Raw genomic sequence first — 18393 nt, forward strand, 5'->3', positions numbered from 1 at the left:
CGATAATTTGAATATTTCGTTTGGTATGAAAAGATACAGCGTACTTTATGATATGTATGCTCGATTTCAAACATCATATTATGGAAAAATAAACACTCCTCTAATATCACCGGAACAATTCGCCTCGAAAGCTCCAATTGTGGTTATAGATTGTTCTAAACAAAATGAATCTGTAAAATCTTCAAGCGTGGATATAAAGTTGGAATTGGAATTTGATGAAAATATACCCGAAGGAACATCCGCTTATTGTTTGATTCTGCATGATAAGATTGTAACATACACCCCTCTGACAGGAATTGTAAAAGTAGTGTTGTAGATGTAAACACTCGTTGTGGGAGGGTATAAATAGAACTCAGAGTAAACGGACAACTTCAGTTTATCCATACTCTCAGTCTAGGAAACATCGCTTTCCCAGATGGGATCATCGCAGTGTGCAACGGAAACAACAACAGCAATGTTATTAAAAGATAAAGAAAACAAAAACCAATGTAAAGAAGCAGTATCTGAATTTTTATCTTTTAACGAAGAAGAATCACGTACAGAAAATGATGAAAACACCAACATCGTAACTAAGGTAATCGGAAAAAGGAAGAGGAAACAAGAAGAGGAAATGCCACTACACAAGTTGATAGAAGTATTTCTTCGTATATCATATCCAGTTTCAAGATGTATGACAAAAATTATATCCATCGGTATGTACAAACCGTTGGATTATTCTCCTACTGTCCTATTAAATCATGGAAATAAAACTTTGTTGTTTTCAGAAAATGCTTGGGAATCGTTTATTAGACATTTGCATTTGATAGAATGTTATTTGGAGAATAATCTGTTTGGAAGAAAAACTGCAATCAGGCTCTCAGACTGCGACATAGAGATAGATGTTGTTAAACAACGAGGCGAGCAGCAAGTTAGATTTAGAGAGCTAACCAAACATGATGAAAAAATTTTACTTACCAATTCTGAATTTTATTTATTGAGTTGTGCTACATCATCGATAACTAGATACATGAGGCAGCTAGTTTTTTCTTCCCCTGTCGTAAAAGATTACTTAGTAGAAACGATGGAAAAACAACCAGACGTTCAGATATTGCATGGACCTGTAGATACATCGATTTTCAACCGGATACCTGAGGAGGTGGAAATGTGGAGACAAGTTAACGCATTGGAACAGAAGGAAAACATTGACGAAGAAAAGATAGATGGTTCTAGTTCTGTCAGTGTAACGGAGGAACAAGTGACAAAGGAAAACCACGAAACAATTTCAACAGAAGCAGAACAGACGAGTGATGTTCAAGGTGTAATGAATTTACAAGACGGAGAAAAATAGAAGGAATAAAAAAGAAACAACAGATAAGTTGTAGCTGATGGCTGATGTAAACAGGACAGCAAATATGTGAACATCACGTGGGGTAGGCCTACTGGGGGAAGGTGCCCACGTTAAATATACACCAACGCGCTGACAACTGTACGGCCTGATCTATAAAAAAGGGATCTACCGTGGTGTGGAAACCAGTTGTTATCTTAAAACGATATGGAGAGGAAGATTTCCTTCGCTGACAGAGTTGAAGAGATTCAAGAAAAACCTTGTGTAGTAGAATTTCAAGCTTTTCGAGGAAACAAAAATGAATATATCATAAAGGAACTAGTATTCCTAGATTTAAATACAGGAATTGTCTTTCCATTTCTATTTGAACCTCCATTCGCATTTAATAATCTCAACAGCAAAACGAAAGAACCAATAAATAAATTACGAGATACTTCCATTGTATCGATTGGTGTGAAGGGTTTACAAATTACAATTGTGTGTATTTTAAATTTTCAATAAAGAATTTAAAAAAAAAAATCAGCATATCGGTATTCATCCCACTACCGATATGCTGATTTTTTTTAAACCCAAACAACGACCTTGAAAATATCGATCCACCCTAGCTCTGACATGTCACCATGACGTAACCCACTACACCATGTCCTAGGTCACGTGCTAGGTCATGCACCGATGCTTATATAATATCATCCAGTGTAAAAAGGATCCATATTTAGCAAGGAAGTGATGGATATATTAGAAAGACTGGTTGACGGTGAAAGAAGCCTTACCTAACATTTGAACATATTTAACAGTGAAATTAGTTAAATTGAATAGTTTTCTGTACTACAACTAGCAATAAAAAAACATTCAAACAGTTTCACAAAAGGACAAACGATAAACAGAAATACGTTGGATTACAATACAACCAAGAGTATTTAATGAGAGTCAACATTTGCTTTAAATAAATAGTAAATTATAGGGTAAAGAGTGGGGAATTTGTTTTTTTATAGCTTGATCGTTTGTACGTCTAACATTAAGCAATGTGCAATATACCAAATGTTTGTTATTTTAAAAAAATCATTCAAAAACATAACGATTTGAATGAATAAACAAGTCTTAGAAATATAAGGTACTATGTTGCAAATGTGGCATATGGTTGTAATTAGTGGAACAATGATCTGCCCGCATGTACCGCCAACTGTTCACGAAGAAGTAGAAACACTGTGTACATTACTTTTCCATACCAGTTAAATAGCTGATACACCTTGCAGGATTAAAGTGATATTTTAGTTTAGTTCTGGATTTATGTTTATAATGGTGACATAATAAAATAGTGGTTTTTAATAAGTTTTCTCACAGAAACATTGCAAACCAAAAATCCAAACACTTTTTGTAATATGTACATAATAACAAACTTTTCACTTGACGATCTTATAAAATGCAAAGACAAAAGTGGAAATATTTCAATTGCGAATGTTTGCTGTATACCAGATAGCAATCATAAACAGCATAAAAGAATGTGTATGATGGGTCTCTCATTAGTCTGTAGTGGAACTAGCTAAAGACAACATCTCATTAACAACAAATTATATCGCAAACATTGCAAAGGTAACATGTACAAATAGTTATCTCCAACAGTTTTATGTCGTATATATAGCTAATTTCTCAAATTTAACAAAATTCCTACTATGTTTCCAATAAAAGAAGCAAACTTTGAGTGTATAATATGCATGGACAAAAAAATCGTAATTTACTCTTCTTACCAATGCAAACACTGTTTCGCTTGCGACATGTGTGGATGACAATTTGACAACTGTTGTTACTGTAGTAGACCTAACTCTATGATCCAAATGTTTAGTTTAGCTTAGATCTGTATTAGGTTTAAGTTTGAAAACAATTATATTCCTCGTATGTCAATTTTGATTTTTCAATAAAGAATTTAAAAATCAGCATATCGGTACTTATCCCTTTACCGATATGCTGTTTTTTTTAAACCACAACAATAACCTTGAAAATATCGATCCACCTAACTTTCACACCTCAGCATGTCGTCATCATGACGTCACCATACCGTAACCCACCACACCACGTGCTAGGTCACGCACCATTACCACCAGATGCTTAACCGTCAATTAAGCACCACATGGCTCTTGTGACGTCACTCCTCAGCAGCCCTATGTATCCACTACTCGTATTTTAAACGGTTAATTTTGTTTTGAAAAATGATATGCTCCATTTGGTTTTCATATAGATGGTTTCTAGTCTCGCCCGCTATGTTGGAGATTTTCTAGAGTGCATTCCCAATTGCTCAGTATCTTCATATTCCTACTTTGTATTATTAATTTAGTAAAATTCCGAAATGCCTTCCGTTATGTATGCTATTGTATTTTAAAGATGTATAAGTATGATCTTCTTTTAGACGGGGAGTTAAATCGTTTTTACCCTCTTTATAAAAATGTATTTTCGGCGATTACTTTTTTTACTTTGTTCCACACAAAGATTTTGTCAAAAACCTGCATTAAGTTGTTTTATCAATGAAATAAAGTATTTAATAACTTGTATCAATCGCCAAAACATTATCGAGTGAAAATTATCATGTATATTGTTTTCCCGGTTATTTATATACGAGTACATTCTACTTGAGTTTAACCTTATTTTTTCGGAATAAACTGTTTCATCAAACAAATTATGTTCATTGTAACAATAATTCATTTTAAAGACTATAATACAATACCGTGTATTTAAATATTGTGTTGTACGTTGTTTTACAATTCTAAATATATATTAAAAAAAACTGTTTGTTACTCAAAATCCATTACTTAAACTGGTCTAGCTACAGAACTAGTTTTTAAGACGATTAAACTTAATTTATTCCACCTTCTAAATTGAAAATAAAAACATATACATGAACTGAAAATCGTACTAAATGTTTGCAAAATGTATATGTACTATAATACAACTAAGTTTATATTAGTTATTGTTAAATAACAGTATAATTTTGTTTTGATAAAATGCATTTTTATTTCACAAGGAGGTCCCTCGTATTTCCTCGTATTATTTAAAGTAGCCTAATTTGTTTGACAATGTTTAAAGTAGGCCTAAACAATTGTTGGACCAAAGATCAACCATATTGATTTGGAGAATTGCTTTATTAAGAATCATCAATAACAATTTATACACACTCTTTATACTATTTATTAGTTTTTTAATGTAATTGAATGGTATTTTAGTATTTCATATCTGAATATATTAGGAGCAGCAAATTTTGTTGATAGGTTGATAACATAATAAGGGAGTTTTAAGAGTTTTTTTTTTACATTCCGATGTTTTATAAAAGGAAGTAAAATATTCCATTTTTATGCATTCTTCCACCGTACTTAAAAAATTATAACGGCTAGGGAATTTAAAATTTGATATGAAAATTGTTTATCCTAAACATTTTAGCTGTTTTTAATCTGTTTACTGAAACCAGGTAATTTTTATTTTTCGCTTTGCTATCCCCTTTTTAACAATGTGTATTTCCGTCCATTTTCATTACTCGTTTTATATTTGACAGTGTGACTAAACAATTGTTAACAATTTGTACTTTGATGTTGTGATTTTCAATTTGATTTTTCCTTCAAATACATTTTACGAGTAGATAACTTAAAGCTCGCCGATAGATCTTATTTTTGTTTACTACCTCTTCAAATAAACTAAGAATTCACTACTTCGCGAATAACTTAATAGGCGTATGTGAATAGACGTACTGTAATTGACAAATCACGCAATGGACTAAAAGTTACATTATCTTTGATTTTTTTAAATTTCTGTTTTACTTTACCTTGGAGTAATATACATTTCTCGCTATAGCATGTTATCAGCACTAATATAAACAACACATCAGCTATATATTATATAATAAACTCAAAACTATTTTAAGGGAAGGTAGATAAGATATAATTTGAAATCGGTATTAACAACTAATATTGATTTCAGCTTAAAGAGAACAACAAGTTTCTACTCTAGCACTATTTCTGTGATTTTATTTTTACCGAGATAGTTAAAATGCTAAATGCAGTACGTTGTCTAAATTTCTAATTCATACATATAATGTACATGTTTGTGTGCATTTCCAAACATTGGCAACTTATATTTTATCGTCCATTAAATAAATAAATAAACACACCGTTGTGATTTCTCAAAGCGGTCAACCTAATTACTAATTGAGCTTATGGTTATAAATGTTGGTGTAAATTAGATTTTAAGGTTTGCTGCAACAGGAATATTTGCCTTTTATCTATTTTGCATGCTTCAATATCCTGTATGTGACATAGCAGTTGACGAAGTTAGATCTATACAGTTGTGTTCTAAACGCCTTTTTCTTGAAAGCTAAATGCTGTTTTAATGGTATAATGCTATTTCTACATGCCTGATTTATTTTTAACTAGGTGATTTTTATGGTGATTTTTTTAATGGATTATGCAGTAAAAATTTCAAAAGAAATTAATATAAAATTGATCTAGGAGATGATAATTTCGATTGATTTTGAATCGCATACACATGTATGAAAATCAAAATTGAGCCTAACAAAAGTAAAAATCCATCTGGTAAATTATTGGTTTAAAAGAACGAGTTTAATGAAATTAATATCTAACTACGACTAAATTCTATAATTATAATTGCACTACATAAATGATTAAAAAGAAGAAAGATACAAAAATAACCTATGTTTATCTCTTTTTAATATTTTGTTTGCAGAATAATTAAGGATTGGTTATGACTAAAACCTTTTTCAAAAATATATTTACATCATTTAGTTAACCTTTGTAATGCATGTAAGCTTGCATGTTAATGTGCCTTTAAGTCATGATTAATAAAAAGCTTTTTACAAATTAGTGTGTAGTGCCAAATTTGTTAAGTATATCAAGATTCACTAGATCCTAATAGTGGTTGAGTTAGGGTATATCATTTTTGCTACCATGAATTAATTGGTAACCAATTTTGAGATATTCTCAATTAGGTACTGAATCATGCTTCCTATGTTTAAACTGAGATCCTTTGACACATCCTTTTAATATCCTCCTGAATATGTTGTCTACTTTCTTAACCTTAATACAAATTATAATTACCATTTGCTTTAACACAGTGATATTTTTTAATAGTGTGTGAAATGATTATATATGTATAATAAGTCAACGGCTTAGGAATACAATATTGATCACGATACAATTTATAGTTCAACTGTTTATTTTTCTAAGATTTTTTAATAATTTTCAATAAGTTATACCTAGTTGTATAAAAAATATAATCCTGGTATAGATTTTATTTTATTTTATAAAATAATTAATGTATTTTGTATTTTATTAGTTTGGTCTGGAAAATATTTGACTGCTTAACAATATGTGGAAAGAGAATTACATTGTAGTCAATCTTAGCAAAAGAAAACTTATTTGAAGGTAATAAGCCAGTTTTTTTATTGAGTTTGTTAATTTATTCCTTTACTTATATTTACTTAGATATGGAAACATACACAATTTAACTTATTTTTTTTAAGACACCCAAGAATCTAAGGGCACATTTTAAAACTCATAGTTTGTTAAAAGTGAAGAGTATGAAAATGTTGAATGATATCATTGTTACCATAACTATCTATGCTGCAAGTTAGTAGTTTAGAGTGCTCTTTATGTGAACATTTCCTTATGTGGCAATGCTGTAAATTGGGCCAAATGAGGTAGTGAAGTGCCATTGTTGTTTACTAACATAGAATTACAATAGGTTCGACGATATCTGGGACATACAGCAGTGCCACGACACCAACGGAGCCCCAAATGAACTCTCCTATCATACAGACTGGTCTGTAGTCACCCCTAGACTAGCGTAGAGCCCCTAGAATAGACTCCCCTAGGTCACATTGGTGTCTAGCCTTACACATCAACAAGAGTCGGATTGTCATTTGATTGATTACTGTGCACATTTTCCATTACGGTTGGTAAAAAAGATTTTTGTGGAGTTTTGGGATCTGGAATATGATTCCCTAGCATAAGAAAGTACCAAAAGCATAACAATTGTAGAACACAACTCAACCAAGGTGGTGAACACAAGAGAAAAGCCACACATATAGTTGGATAGTATAGTCTAAACAAGGGAAAAATTCATTATAAAAAACTAGGAACTATATAGTACAAATAATGGTGGTAGGTAACATAATCGACACATCTGCTCAATATGAGGGTAGCGTTATGGTGAATCTTGCTTGAGCTAGTTTCTTGGTACAGATATGTACATTGTTCATTTACCCTCCTCAGGGCCGTTTTAATAAAATGGCCCGGTGGGCCCGGACCTAGGAGCTTCCTCAAGAGGATTAAGGTTTGTTGGGGGTGCAAGGAAGAGAATCTGCCCCAAAGAGAAGCGTTTGGTTGAGGAGGGGCACAATCATATCTTGGGCCCATAGCATATCACACCGGTAATCATTACAATAATTGTTATTTTCTTTTGGGATTGGTTGTTTCTTGTTTTGACAACTGCAGTTCTCTGTGAGGTATTTATTTTGGGATTTTTTAGGTTTGGCTGGGCGGGTACTAATCTTGTTATATTTTCAGCTTATTCTTAGCTGAAGATAGTATCATATTTTATTATGACATGAAATCTCTCTATCTATACTTGGAAAGTGTTCACAATAATCTTTCAAACAATCCAACTTTACAATCGCCAAAAATGAACTTTAAACACAGAAGTACATGTAGTTGTATTGAATGTTGAACTGTTCATCATCATTGTAACAGATAGTGGTAAAAGAAGCGTTGGATTTGTCTTGAAGAAGAAAAACAGCACAAATAATACTGGCCAAATAAGGAATATATCGCAGGTTTATAATCAACTTGATATTATTTTTACGTAAGTAGATTTTGAAACGGTTTTATCGGGTGTTGATAAAGTTTTTGCTTTGGCGCAATTGGAAGTGCATTTTTTTATGAACCTTGGAAATTCATCATTTTGTATGTTAACCAGTTTGTGTAATCGTTTGTGCTTGCATGTATGCCTCTTGGTTGTATTTGCTCAAAGAATGCTTTATTTTGCCTACCCACTCCAGTAAATCTGTAAACTATAGAACTAAAAACATGTGATTCATTTGTGAATAAAGCTGCGTCATTTGCCCTTTGATTCATATTTTCAACGTATATTGTTATGACTTAGATAAAACAAAAAACCTAGTAAAATTTATAAAAGTATAATTGGTTAGCTTAAAAATTATTTGTAATATTGTAACCCACTTTTGAATTACATAGGCCTAGTTTAATGGTTTATTAAATTTTTCAAAAATGTGTTTTTTTTTACATTAAGACTGTTGTTTCCTAAAACCTTTATTAGGCATATTTATTTCATCTTATAAGTTTGCAAACAGCTTTTCCAGAAACTGTTTCCTATGATTAATATCAGAGAATAATTTTTCTTCTTGTACTATTTTTTCATACAAACAACACATCTAACTAGGGTAGAGTGTTTAGCAAAATCGTTCTACACCGATTTAAAAATTGACATAACTTATATTGTATCCTACCACTTACAGGTTCAAAATATGAAAAAAACCTTTAAAAACCCTGTAGTAGAAGTTTGTCCAATAACATGCAAAGAAATGCAATTAGCTAGTTCAACTTCAAAATGTCTACCAATTACTGAAATGCTAGTATAATCCTTTTCCGCAACCTTGCAGCAAACGCAAGGCGGTTTTGAGTGGCTTGCGTAGTAAGTAGTGTGATTGTTCCACAGCCCCTCACAGTCCACGGAGGCAGAAGTTGAATCTCCGCATGAAAAGTCTGTCTCTTGACTCCCCCGAGAGTAGTGAGGTGGTACAGAGGCGCCGCGGGGGCCCCCCACCATCAGCATCGGCCAATGGGGGCCCGACCTCCAGCCACTCGTCATCATCTCGCTTACAATGTAACATAACTATCTACATAACACTACCCTGTCTACATAGCACTAAACCAGCTCACTTGGGGAAGCAGATAAGAAACAATTGTTTGTGAAATGAATATTTAAAATCACCTTTAATACTCTGTTTATTCATTAAACAGTTTCAAACCAAAAGGTTCATTTCCAAGCTGAATACCAAGTTTGTTTAAAGAGGAACCTCTTTCAGTCTCGAAGAGTCGTCACAAACTCATACACATACAATATCAAAGGAATATGAAAGCATTAACAAAAAAATGTCCTTAATTATTTTATTGATTCATATTTTATAAGTGGCCCTTTAACTAAAAAAAACTTATCCCCCCCCTCTACACTATTATAGATGTTTTAGGGGTTTATTATTCAAGTGGACCAGAAGCTAAACAAGTTTCAACTTTTGGAGTAATTCTTTTCTTTGTGTATCTATATGTATTTAATTTTGAATTTTACATTTTTTTTATGTCTATCCAGTAAACTCTCACCGCTTTTTAAGGATATTTTTTATCATAACCATTGTACTTTTATTGTACATTTATGTGTTAGTGATGGAGTGGTAGAAACATGTTCTCAAACTAAAAGTTTTTGTCCTCACTTGAGGTGGTTTTTTGCTGTACAGTAGTCACTACCCAAACACTCCTCATTTTATACAATGCACATAAACTTCTTAATTAACTCACTTTTGGAAAGAAAAGAACAATAGCAAAAGTATGCTCATTTGTATATTTTGCCATTTTTTCACCATGATAGTCATATAATGTACATAATCATTAAGTTTAGTATTTACCTAATTATTTGTATACAATCAGGAGGTAAATTTTATAATTCTGTAGGGAAAATTTTTCAGTGAAAACTCCAATATGATTTTTGAGGTGAGTGTTTATGATTTAACAATCCATTTGTTATTTGATATTTGATAGTTGTAAGTTGTTTTACCATTTAATACTTTTTAGGAAGTTACAGTTTCTTTTATTTGTCTGTTTTATGACAATTTTTGTAAAAGATTCATCGCATAAACTTATAACCAAGATTGACTGTTGAATTTTAACACAGTATTGTTTTATTTTAATTTCAAATTTCCAGGAATCTGCATGGATTCGGCACATTGGGACAACCTATCAACATGCTCTTTGCTATACTTAAATATTGTTGTATATCAGAGGATCAGAGTGAATGATTTTCATGCCCATTTATGTTGTCAAACAAAAGATGTCAACTTTGTCATAAATGGTGTGATACAATTGTGCATTTCAGCATTTTTTGGGGTCTGAGGAGGAGAAAGAGGCAGACAAACTTCTACACAGACAATATTTTTTCAGAATTTTCTTTTAAATGGTCAACTTTCCATTTTGCCAAAATTGATTTCTGCATCCCCGTTGGCAGTGTTTTATAAAATACACAAACAATTGGATATAAGTATTAAAACAAAGAAAGCTAAATTATTATTGTGCTTTCCAGCGTTTTTCTTTGGAACATTTTCATCAAAAGGGAAATCGTTTACAGTGAATAATTTTGTTAATCTAATCAACAAATTTTGGATTTCCAGGTTATCAAACATTGTCATTAAAAAAGTGTTTTAATCAACATATGTTTTAACATTGGTAACAAGTTAACCAACATGAGAGCCTAATGCTTACTTGTTGGTATGATGTGCAGTATCATTGTTTGATGCTGAAAGTGACACATATCCTCAAGATGGCTTCTGCATGGGAAGACGCAGACGCAGACCCATCTTTGTTCATAGCAGTCATTGCTGGTCAAGTACGAAACAAACTAAATTAGAATACAAACACAATCAACTAGACATTCTGAGTGCTTAGTTTCCACATTATATAGTTTTAGTAGGTAAACCTTAGCCTCACACTTTTTGATCATTGATTTTAAATTTTAGACCATCTTGTGGTATAAATCTTCACATATAAAAATTGTTAAATTGCAATAAAGAAATATTGAACTCATAGCTTTATATATTTATTAAAGTAAAAATATTACTAGTAAAGTACAACTCTAAATAGTTTCAAACTGAAAATGTCGTAAAACGATACCCCACCTACCGGTAATCAATATTTTCATCAAATATTATTTCAGAATAGTGATGGATAGTGAAAAATTAGAAAACCCTTTCTAATCCACCTGTATTTTAACATGTTATTACTGAACCTCTAGTAATATCTAAAAACTGCCAACTTAAAAATACTCAGAACCACTAGTAGTCATTTTCAAAAACTTCAGCATCAGTTAATGATTTTTAAAGGAAGTTTTAGATTCGCCGGTGTAAAAACGATGAACTTAACATTATTAGTTTCCAACAATGTACAGACTACTTTTTAAATTCACATGGAAGTGGTTGCAAACATTGCCATAGCTGCCAACAAAATCATATAGATTTTACAATAAAAAAAAAAACACCACTTTCACAATAGTAAAATGTTTAAGTTTAAATATTGATATAGATGTTGAATGCTTTATTTAACAGCTACCAAAATCAAAACCATTGTATAAATTAGTTTTTTTTTTTCAATACCAGTAACTGAAGTAAGGGTGTGAACTTAAAATCTACCTATTCAGAATCAGAATCAGAATCATCATTTATTGTCTTTCAGCATTACATACATGCAATAGACAGTGTCATTTTACATGCAAAATAAATAAAAAATACATAACATACAATTTGTAACAGATAGGCTTATAACTATAATACTGATTTAAAAATTAACAGAATGCTCTTTATAAAATTCTTCTAGGCTGTAAAAAGGATTTTGGATCAGCCAGTCATACAACCTTTTTTTAAACACTTTAAGCTCCAGAAATTTACAGCTATCACTTAACTTATTTATTATTCATAAACAAGGCTTTAAAAAAATACTAAAAACATTAAAAACTATTACTATACAGTATATACAATATTAAATCATCAATATTTCAACCCAAACAAATACAGTAGTAAACAATATTTGTCACTGACACAAAATAGTTCTTCACTGTACAAAAATCATAAATTTAACATTCTTCTTATGTTCCCCATTTAGTAAAATGAGGATATTCATTATTCATTCCTAAGTCAATGTTAGTACTGTTTTGTTTTTGAAATGTAGAACAATTTATCACAACTTCATACTGTGTTGTTTGGAGTACCACTCAATTTTATGTTTGTGTGACTTATGTTTTGATGTGTAGGTGCAGTAGTGAGCAGTCTTCAGCGTGACCATCTTCAAAAAGGATCATTGTTTTCATAGTTGAACATATTTTTATATTAGTTACACCATTCTCATTTATGTCAATATTCTAGATCCTCATGCATATTTTAATGGTTCAGTAATTTGGATTAGAATTTTGCCTTTATATATTTAAGGACTAGTTTTTTGTCTGAATATTTGCCTCTACATTTACTTTGGTTTTTAGTTTGAACTGCTGAAATGTAATCAAATTATAGTTTATTTTGTTTGAAATAACTCAACTAATTGATTGAACTACTATTTAAGCAAAAAAATTAGCTTTGACTCTATAAAGGGTGTTTTGTCAGGTGATTTGGTTTTTGTGACGAGCAAGAAGGGTTTTGAACCTAAAGGTCGATTTTAAACTTGAATACCATTATACCATAGGCTTTAATGAATCATATGTTTGACCCTGGAGTTGTCATAACCACATATGCATTCAATAAACCTATATTTGTAATAATTGTGACGCATTTTGATTAATTTTCAACTTGCAGCTCCGTCCAGTCCAGTCCACAATCGGAGACTGCTGTCAGCTCGTAATATGAGGATGAGCAGTGTAGAGCTACCAGACGACAATGAGAAATCATTATCATCAGCAAGTACATCGCCTTGCCCGTCACCGGTCAGTCAACCAACTTAGCGAATAACATAATAAACATAGAGTTGTGAATGGTAGTTGTGAACTGTGGGTTGAAATGTACAGGAGAACTCCATATATTCACAATAATTAATAATAAAAACATACAATATTTGACCAAAGAAGCAAAAGAAAGGGAATTTTGTGAATTCATTAATTGACAAAGAGGCAAATGCAATACTTTAGGCACAATTTGAATACATGTGACTTTTAAACACATAGAAAAGTCTTTTCATGTCTGAAACCCAATTAGAAGCGTCATTGAGGGATGTGAAGAGCTAGTTTTTCAATGATGTAATGGGGATGTGTTACTATTACATTTTAATCTGACATTGCCATAGCAATAATGGCCAACACTGAACCCAGTAAACTACAAAGGCTGATATTATGGCCATCAAGAATGACATTCAAGCAAACCGTCCAACAACCATCCAAGCAATACCCGACAACAGTTGAAGGCTGCAATATCATATTTCGGCTTTGGGTAAATCAGTGATCTTAGTACAATAGACAATACAGAATCAAAGGCCAAGTGGTTTAAGGTTAAGGCGTTCAAAATTCATGTTTCTGGCTCCATGGACTATATTGTTAAGCAATAATAGGTTTTTACAAACCTCCGTCATATAGTCCAACCATTAATATTGCTCATCAGCTTACATGTTTTGTTGCAAAGACAACATTTTCAAAGCTTGCAACTCGTCCAAAACACAATTAAACATGGACAACACGAACACAAAAAACATTAAAATGGTACGAATACACAACAAACATTATATATATACATGTCGTCCAAATTATTTTCGGTGTAAGCTTTGTAAATTTCATACTCTTCTAGGGTGTCCAGTCTATGAAAGAGTATGAAATATACAAAGCTTACACCGAAAATAATTTGGACGATATAATTTTAAACGACAAACTACAGTACAAGTCACACTTCATATTCAATAGCATTTTAAATCAGAAAAGGAACAAGAAGCCAGGAGTACAAAGTTCAACTGATAACGCCACCACACCTGGCTCGACATAGAAATCTTCCAGTCGGTTTTTGCTCAGAACGGGAACATGTCACCCGTTAGTACGACAGGCCTGTTCGGTTTTTGTAAATATTTTAAATCTATGTTATTGTTCATTTGTGTTACGTGTTTAAACTTCAAGCTACGTATCTACTTCAGCCGAGTTTGTGTTTTTGTAGTCTGACGATGGCATTGTAATGCCAAAACGGCCGTAACGTAGTTACACCACAAGAATGTGAGCTGCAGTGACGAAGGTAAAGCCTATTTTAGTTATTGTACAGCTCAGGGGCTAAAACATGGATTTTAACCTAATATTCAACCATGATTGTACATAAAGACTGGTCTTCAAGCAAGAAAGTTCTAAGCTAAAAAGACAGCTATGTTTACAGCGTGTTATATGTTGAAACAAACTCTTCTCTTACGTTGAGCTGAATTAATTAATATAATGTAATGTTGTTTCAGAAGCCACATCGTCTGTTGCCGACCAACTTGTACGTCGTGTTATACAACTTCAAGTCTCGGCATGCAGATGAACTTGATCTCAAGTAAGTGAAATTAAAGAGATGCTCAAATTAATTTCAAATTAAGTTGGTCAAGAGTATAAATTCTCTGTTTGGCTGACAGTTTTGAAATACCTCAGACTGGGAGTTCACCTGTCCGTTAAGCTAGGTTTACACTAGCATGTAGCACTGTGTTTACCGGCTTCATAGTGACACCAAAAATATACCATGTAAACCCTAAATGATGCGCCATTGTTAGTGGAGTACTGGAGTGGTGCTCCATCAGGAGTGACGCAACTAATATATGTTTGACATAAATAGTGGCGTCAGTAGCAATGATCCACCATCTGTACTGACGCATCACTTCCTGTGGCCCGTGTAAACCACAGCACCAGTGCTATACTCCGTTCAAACAGCCGTGGCACCTGAGGGATTAGGAGGCCCCAAGGGTTTCCATGGGGTCTCCTAATCTGTCAGGTGCCACGGCTGTTTGAACGGAGTATAGTGACGGAGGCTGACGTCTAGCACCTGTGTCACTTGTATTAACTAGCCGGATCTCTGTGTTGATAAGTATATATCTTTGTGAATGTTTATATAACAAATTAAATTCAAAGAAATGAAATGTTTGTTACGGTGTCATGGCAGAAACCGAAGCTGGACAGGTGATGGAGGAACTGATAGTAATGAATTCGATACTGGTCAGAATAAATACACAGTGTTATGAATAAAAGAATCAAAGGGAAAGGTTAAGAATCCGAGTAAGCAGAAGAATGTACCTCAGTTAGAAATGACAGAAAAGGTATAGAAGGTAAAAAGAAGGAAGAGAGATGGAAGCCGGCCAAGATCGACCGATTTCTCAAATTGTTCGAACTTTTTCCCTGCTTATGGGATTACAAAGTCCCTAAATATAAAGATTGAAATGCAAAAGTACGCCATTAATAGTGGCATGGCTTGAACTATCACTTTTGTGTGTAAGCCTCTAGTGGCATATGACACTAAAACTGGTGCAATTTAGTGGCTCCACTGCTACATGCTACTCATGCTAGTGTAAACATAGCTTTTTAGTAATACAGTTAAGGATGGACCCAAACAGAAAGGATAAAATGTTCATAGTATGGAATAATGGCCTATATCATTAAAAACGTAATACAAGAATTTTTACGATAGGTATACCGGTACTGATGTATACCTGTGTATACGGTACTGAAGTGTTTTTTTACTTGATGGTTGGGATAAAAATCTCTAACTTTGTTCAATCAACAACAACAAAATTAGGAGTTTCTTATTTTGGTTTATAATTCAAAAATCAAATTATCTTAGTTAACATTTCATTAAAAAGCTCATTTTTTCAATTTCAAAGTTGTGTATAATTATAGCTTAGGTAAAATTATCAGTTCAGAAGCAGGGAATGTGTATCCATATATCTCCCTAACCCTGTATATTGTTTTAATAATAAGTTTCTCTGAGAGGATTTTTGTATAAAATGTGTTTTCAGGCCATGATATCATGCAAACTGTTTCATAGGCTTTTTGTTCATTGGCACAATCCTGAAATATTATGCTACTCATATCTCCAATCAGATCAACAAGTACTACCTTTTTGACAATCAGAAATGGTATCTGTTTACCCAAAATTGTTATCTGGATATTCACTTATTTTATGTCATTCACCTGTAGAAGAACTTAATAGAGTTGAGTGTAACATGTGTAAGTAGTATCACAATATCGATGGTTATAAGCACAATAGTTGTATGTCCATTTTGGTAAACTTTCGGAAACCGCAAAAACAAAGTTTGTATTATGGGGGAAACTTAAACTAAAACTGTTAAATGTTTGAAATAAATAAATTTTATTGGCCCCATTTATTAAAAATGCATCTACATAAATAGTTTTATCTTTATTCAAGCCACATTTTTACAAATAATGTGTAAATCAAACCATGTTGGACATACTACATGTGTGCACTTCTGAACGCGCAGATTTATGGACATGCTACGAGTGTGCAATACAAAAACTGCCCCTTGATGGTTTTAGTAAGGAATGAAAAATTTAAACAACTGTTATCATGGGCGCCCCCGGCAAAAAAAAATAGAAATAAATTTAATACACATAATGTTCTGTGATCACTTGGGTTTTAAGGAATTTATAAAAGTATGTTCAAAATGGTCATGTCTAAAAAATGTTTTAAATTGATGTTTAAATCAAATAAGTAGTTGACTCACAGATGTAAAAATCTTTTATACTTTGTATACTTTCATACTTTAACAAAACTATTCAGAAAACAAAACATAAACTTTCTTGGCTGTTATCTAGGCTTTATTCAACTATAATTTTTTTTCTTTATAATTGTTTGGTTAACTGTTAATGTTGGCATAAAAAACGACGACTCCCTCAGGTGACCGTCCTTGATGCACAATGTACTATGTTGTTTTGGTTGGTTTTATGTATTACAAAATAGCGTAAAAATATGTTTTAAAACACTATATTTTCAGATTTTTTCCCGGGAAAGGCCTCGAACCCCTGGAGGTTCGTTAGACCTATATATTGCATCCCCCTGTTCCAAATTCTGCGGACGCCCATGACTGTTATTGTCTTACATTGTAGACTACCTACTTTTATTTTTAACATTTTAAAAATAAAAATTACTTGGCCTACCAGCTATTAGAAACTTAAACACAAATAGGCCTAAACGAAACATTAAACAAAGCACGAAATAAATCAGGTAGTGCCTTTTGTAAAATGGTACCTATACAGTACAAACTGTATTTTGTTGAGTCAGTCTTTATGGGGTTTATTCAACAGTGCTGTCCTTTAGACACATTACTTTATTTTCTTATAAAGTTTTAATTTCTTTTATTTTCTCTGGTTTTTTTAGCCTCCTTGGTTTTCTTAAACTCTCTTTATATTACTTCTTTTTCTGGTTTCTTGCCCTATGACATCTCTTCTATTGCGTCTTCCTTCTTTCTTTTTGGTAACTTCAGTGAGAGACTTGTTTCCTTCTTCTTCCTCTATGACGTAAAGTACAATATCTCTTGCCGATGCGGAACTAGGGATTTCAGTGACAAAATGCGTGAATGCTTCTGGGATTACACCCGCTTTAAGTAGGTACATCAAATCCTTTTTCTTGGCGCTGGAAACCGGAATAGGCTCGGTGTACTTTGGACTGGGAAGTTGTTGTTCCCAGACAAATGGCGTCTCGGAATTCATTCGTATATCAAGAGTCAAAAACTCTATTTCCTTGTTAAGTTCGTACTTGTATAGAATTTCAAAGAGGTTTGCTTTTTAAAACCCAAACCACTTTACCTTTAGCCAATTCACGGATTCTTTTTTGGTGTTATGTTCTGTTGTGCACAGATGCTGTATGTCCTAAACCTAACCTAATTGTAAAATAAAATGTGGACATACTATGAGAGTGCACTTGAGATCATCAGATTTTTGGACATACTACAAGATGAAAAACAAATACCAGAGATGGTAGGCCTTGTATTTTCATGCACAATCATTGCAAGTCCAAAGATACTATATCTGTGCTCTAAAGGAGTTTTTCTCTGTTCAGCTGGTACTGCAATCATTGGACATGCTACTAGTGTGCAGGATAAAATTACATCATACCAAAGTGAACACTTTTATTTTGAGAATTTATATTAATTTTTCCTATTGTAATATGGACATACAATATGTGTGATCTGAAAGATGAAGACTACAGCTTTCCAAATATATAAAAATGTCAAAAGTGAAAAAAATTGGACATACAATGTTTGTGCATATAACCATCGATATATTTGTTTTCGCAG

General features: G+C 32.6%; 1 protein-coding gene across 1 annotated transcript; it reads left to right on the top strand.

The window, feature by feature from the left end:
* Positions 1-6614: 6614 nt before the first annotated feature.
* Positions 6615-14649, top strand: LOC128982675 (uncharacterized). Its single transcript, XM_054401617.1, has 4 exons — positions 6615-7141; positions 9056-9223; positions 12945-13072; positions 14563-14649. The coding sequence occupies exons 1-4, from the start codon at positions 7117-7119 to the stop codon at positions 14647-14649; spliced, it is 408 nt and encodes a 135-aa protein (XP_054257592.1). The 5' UTR covers positions 6615-7116.
* Positions 14650-18393: the final 3744 nt, after the last annotated feature.

Source organism: Macrosteles quadrilineatus, unplaced genomic scaffold, assembly GCF_028750875.1.
Source record: "Macrosteles quadrilineatus isolate MER2022 unplaced genomic scaffold, UCM_ALF_1.0 Scaffold_951__1_contigs__length_24998, whole genome shotgun sequence".
Classification (NCBI taxonomy): Eukaryota; Metazoa; Arthropoda; class Insecta; order Hemiptera; family Cicadellidae; genus Macrosteles; species Macrosteles quadrilineatus.

What these genes read in the sequence shown, in the direction of transcription:
- LOC128982675 (XM_054401617.1), top strand. Translation starts at nt 7,117, where the DNA reads ATGAACTCTCCTATCATACAGACTG. An exon ending in CTCTCCTATCATACAGACTG is followed by an intron (nt 7,142 to 9,055) that starts GTCTGTAGTCAC and finishes ATTGTTCCACAG; the next exon opens with CCCCTCACAGTCCACGGAGG. An exon ending in GTCATCATCTCGCTTACAAT is followed by an intron (nt 9,224 to 12,944) that starts GTAACATAACTA and finishes TTCAACTTGCAG; the next exon opens with CTCCGTCCAGTCCAGTCCAC.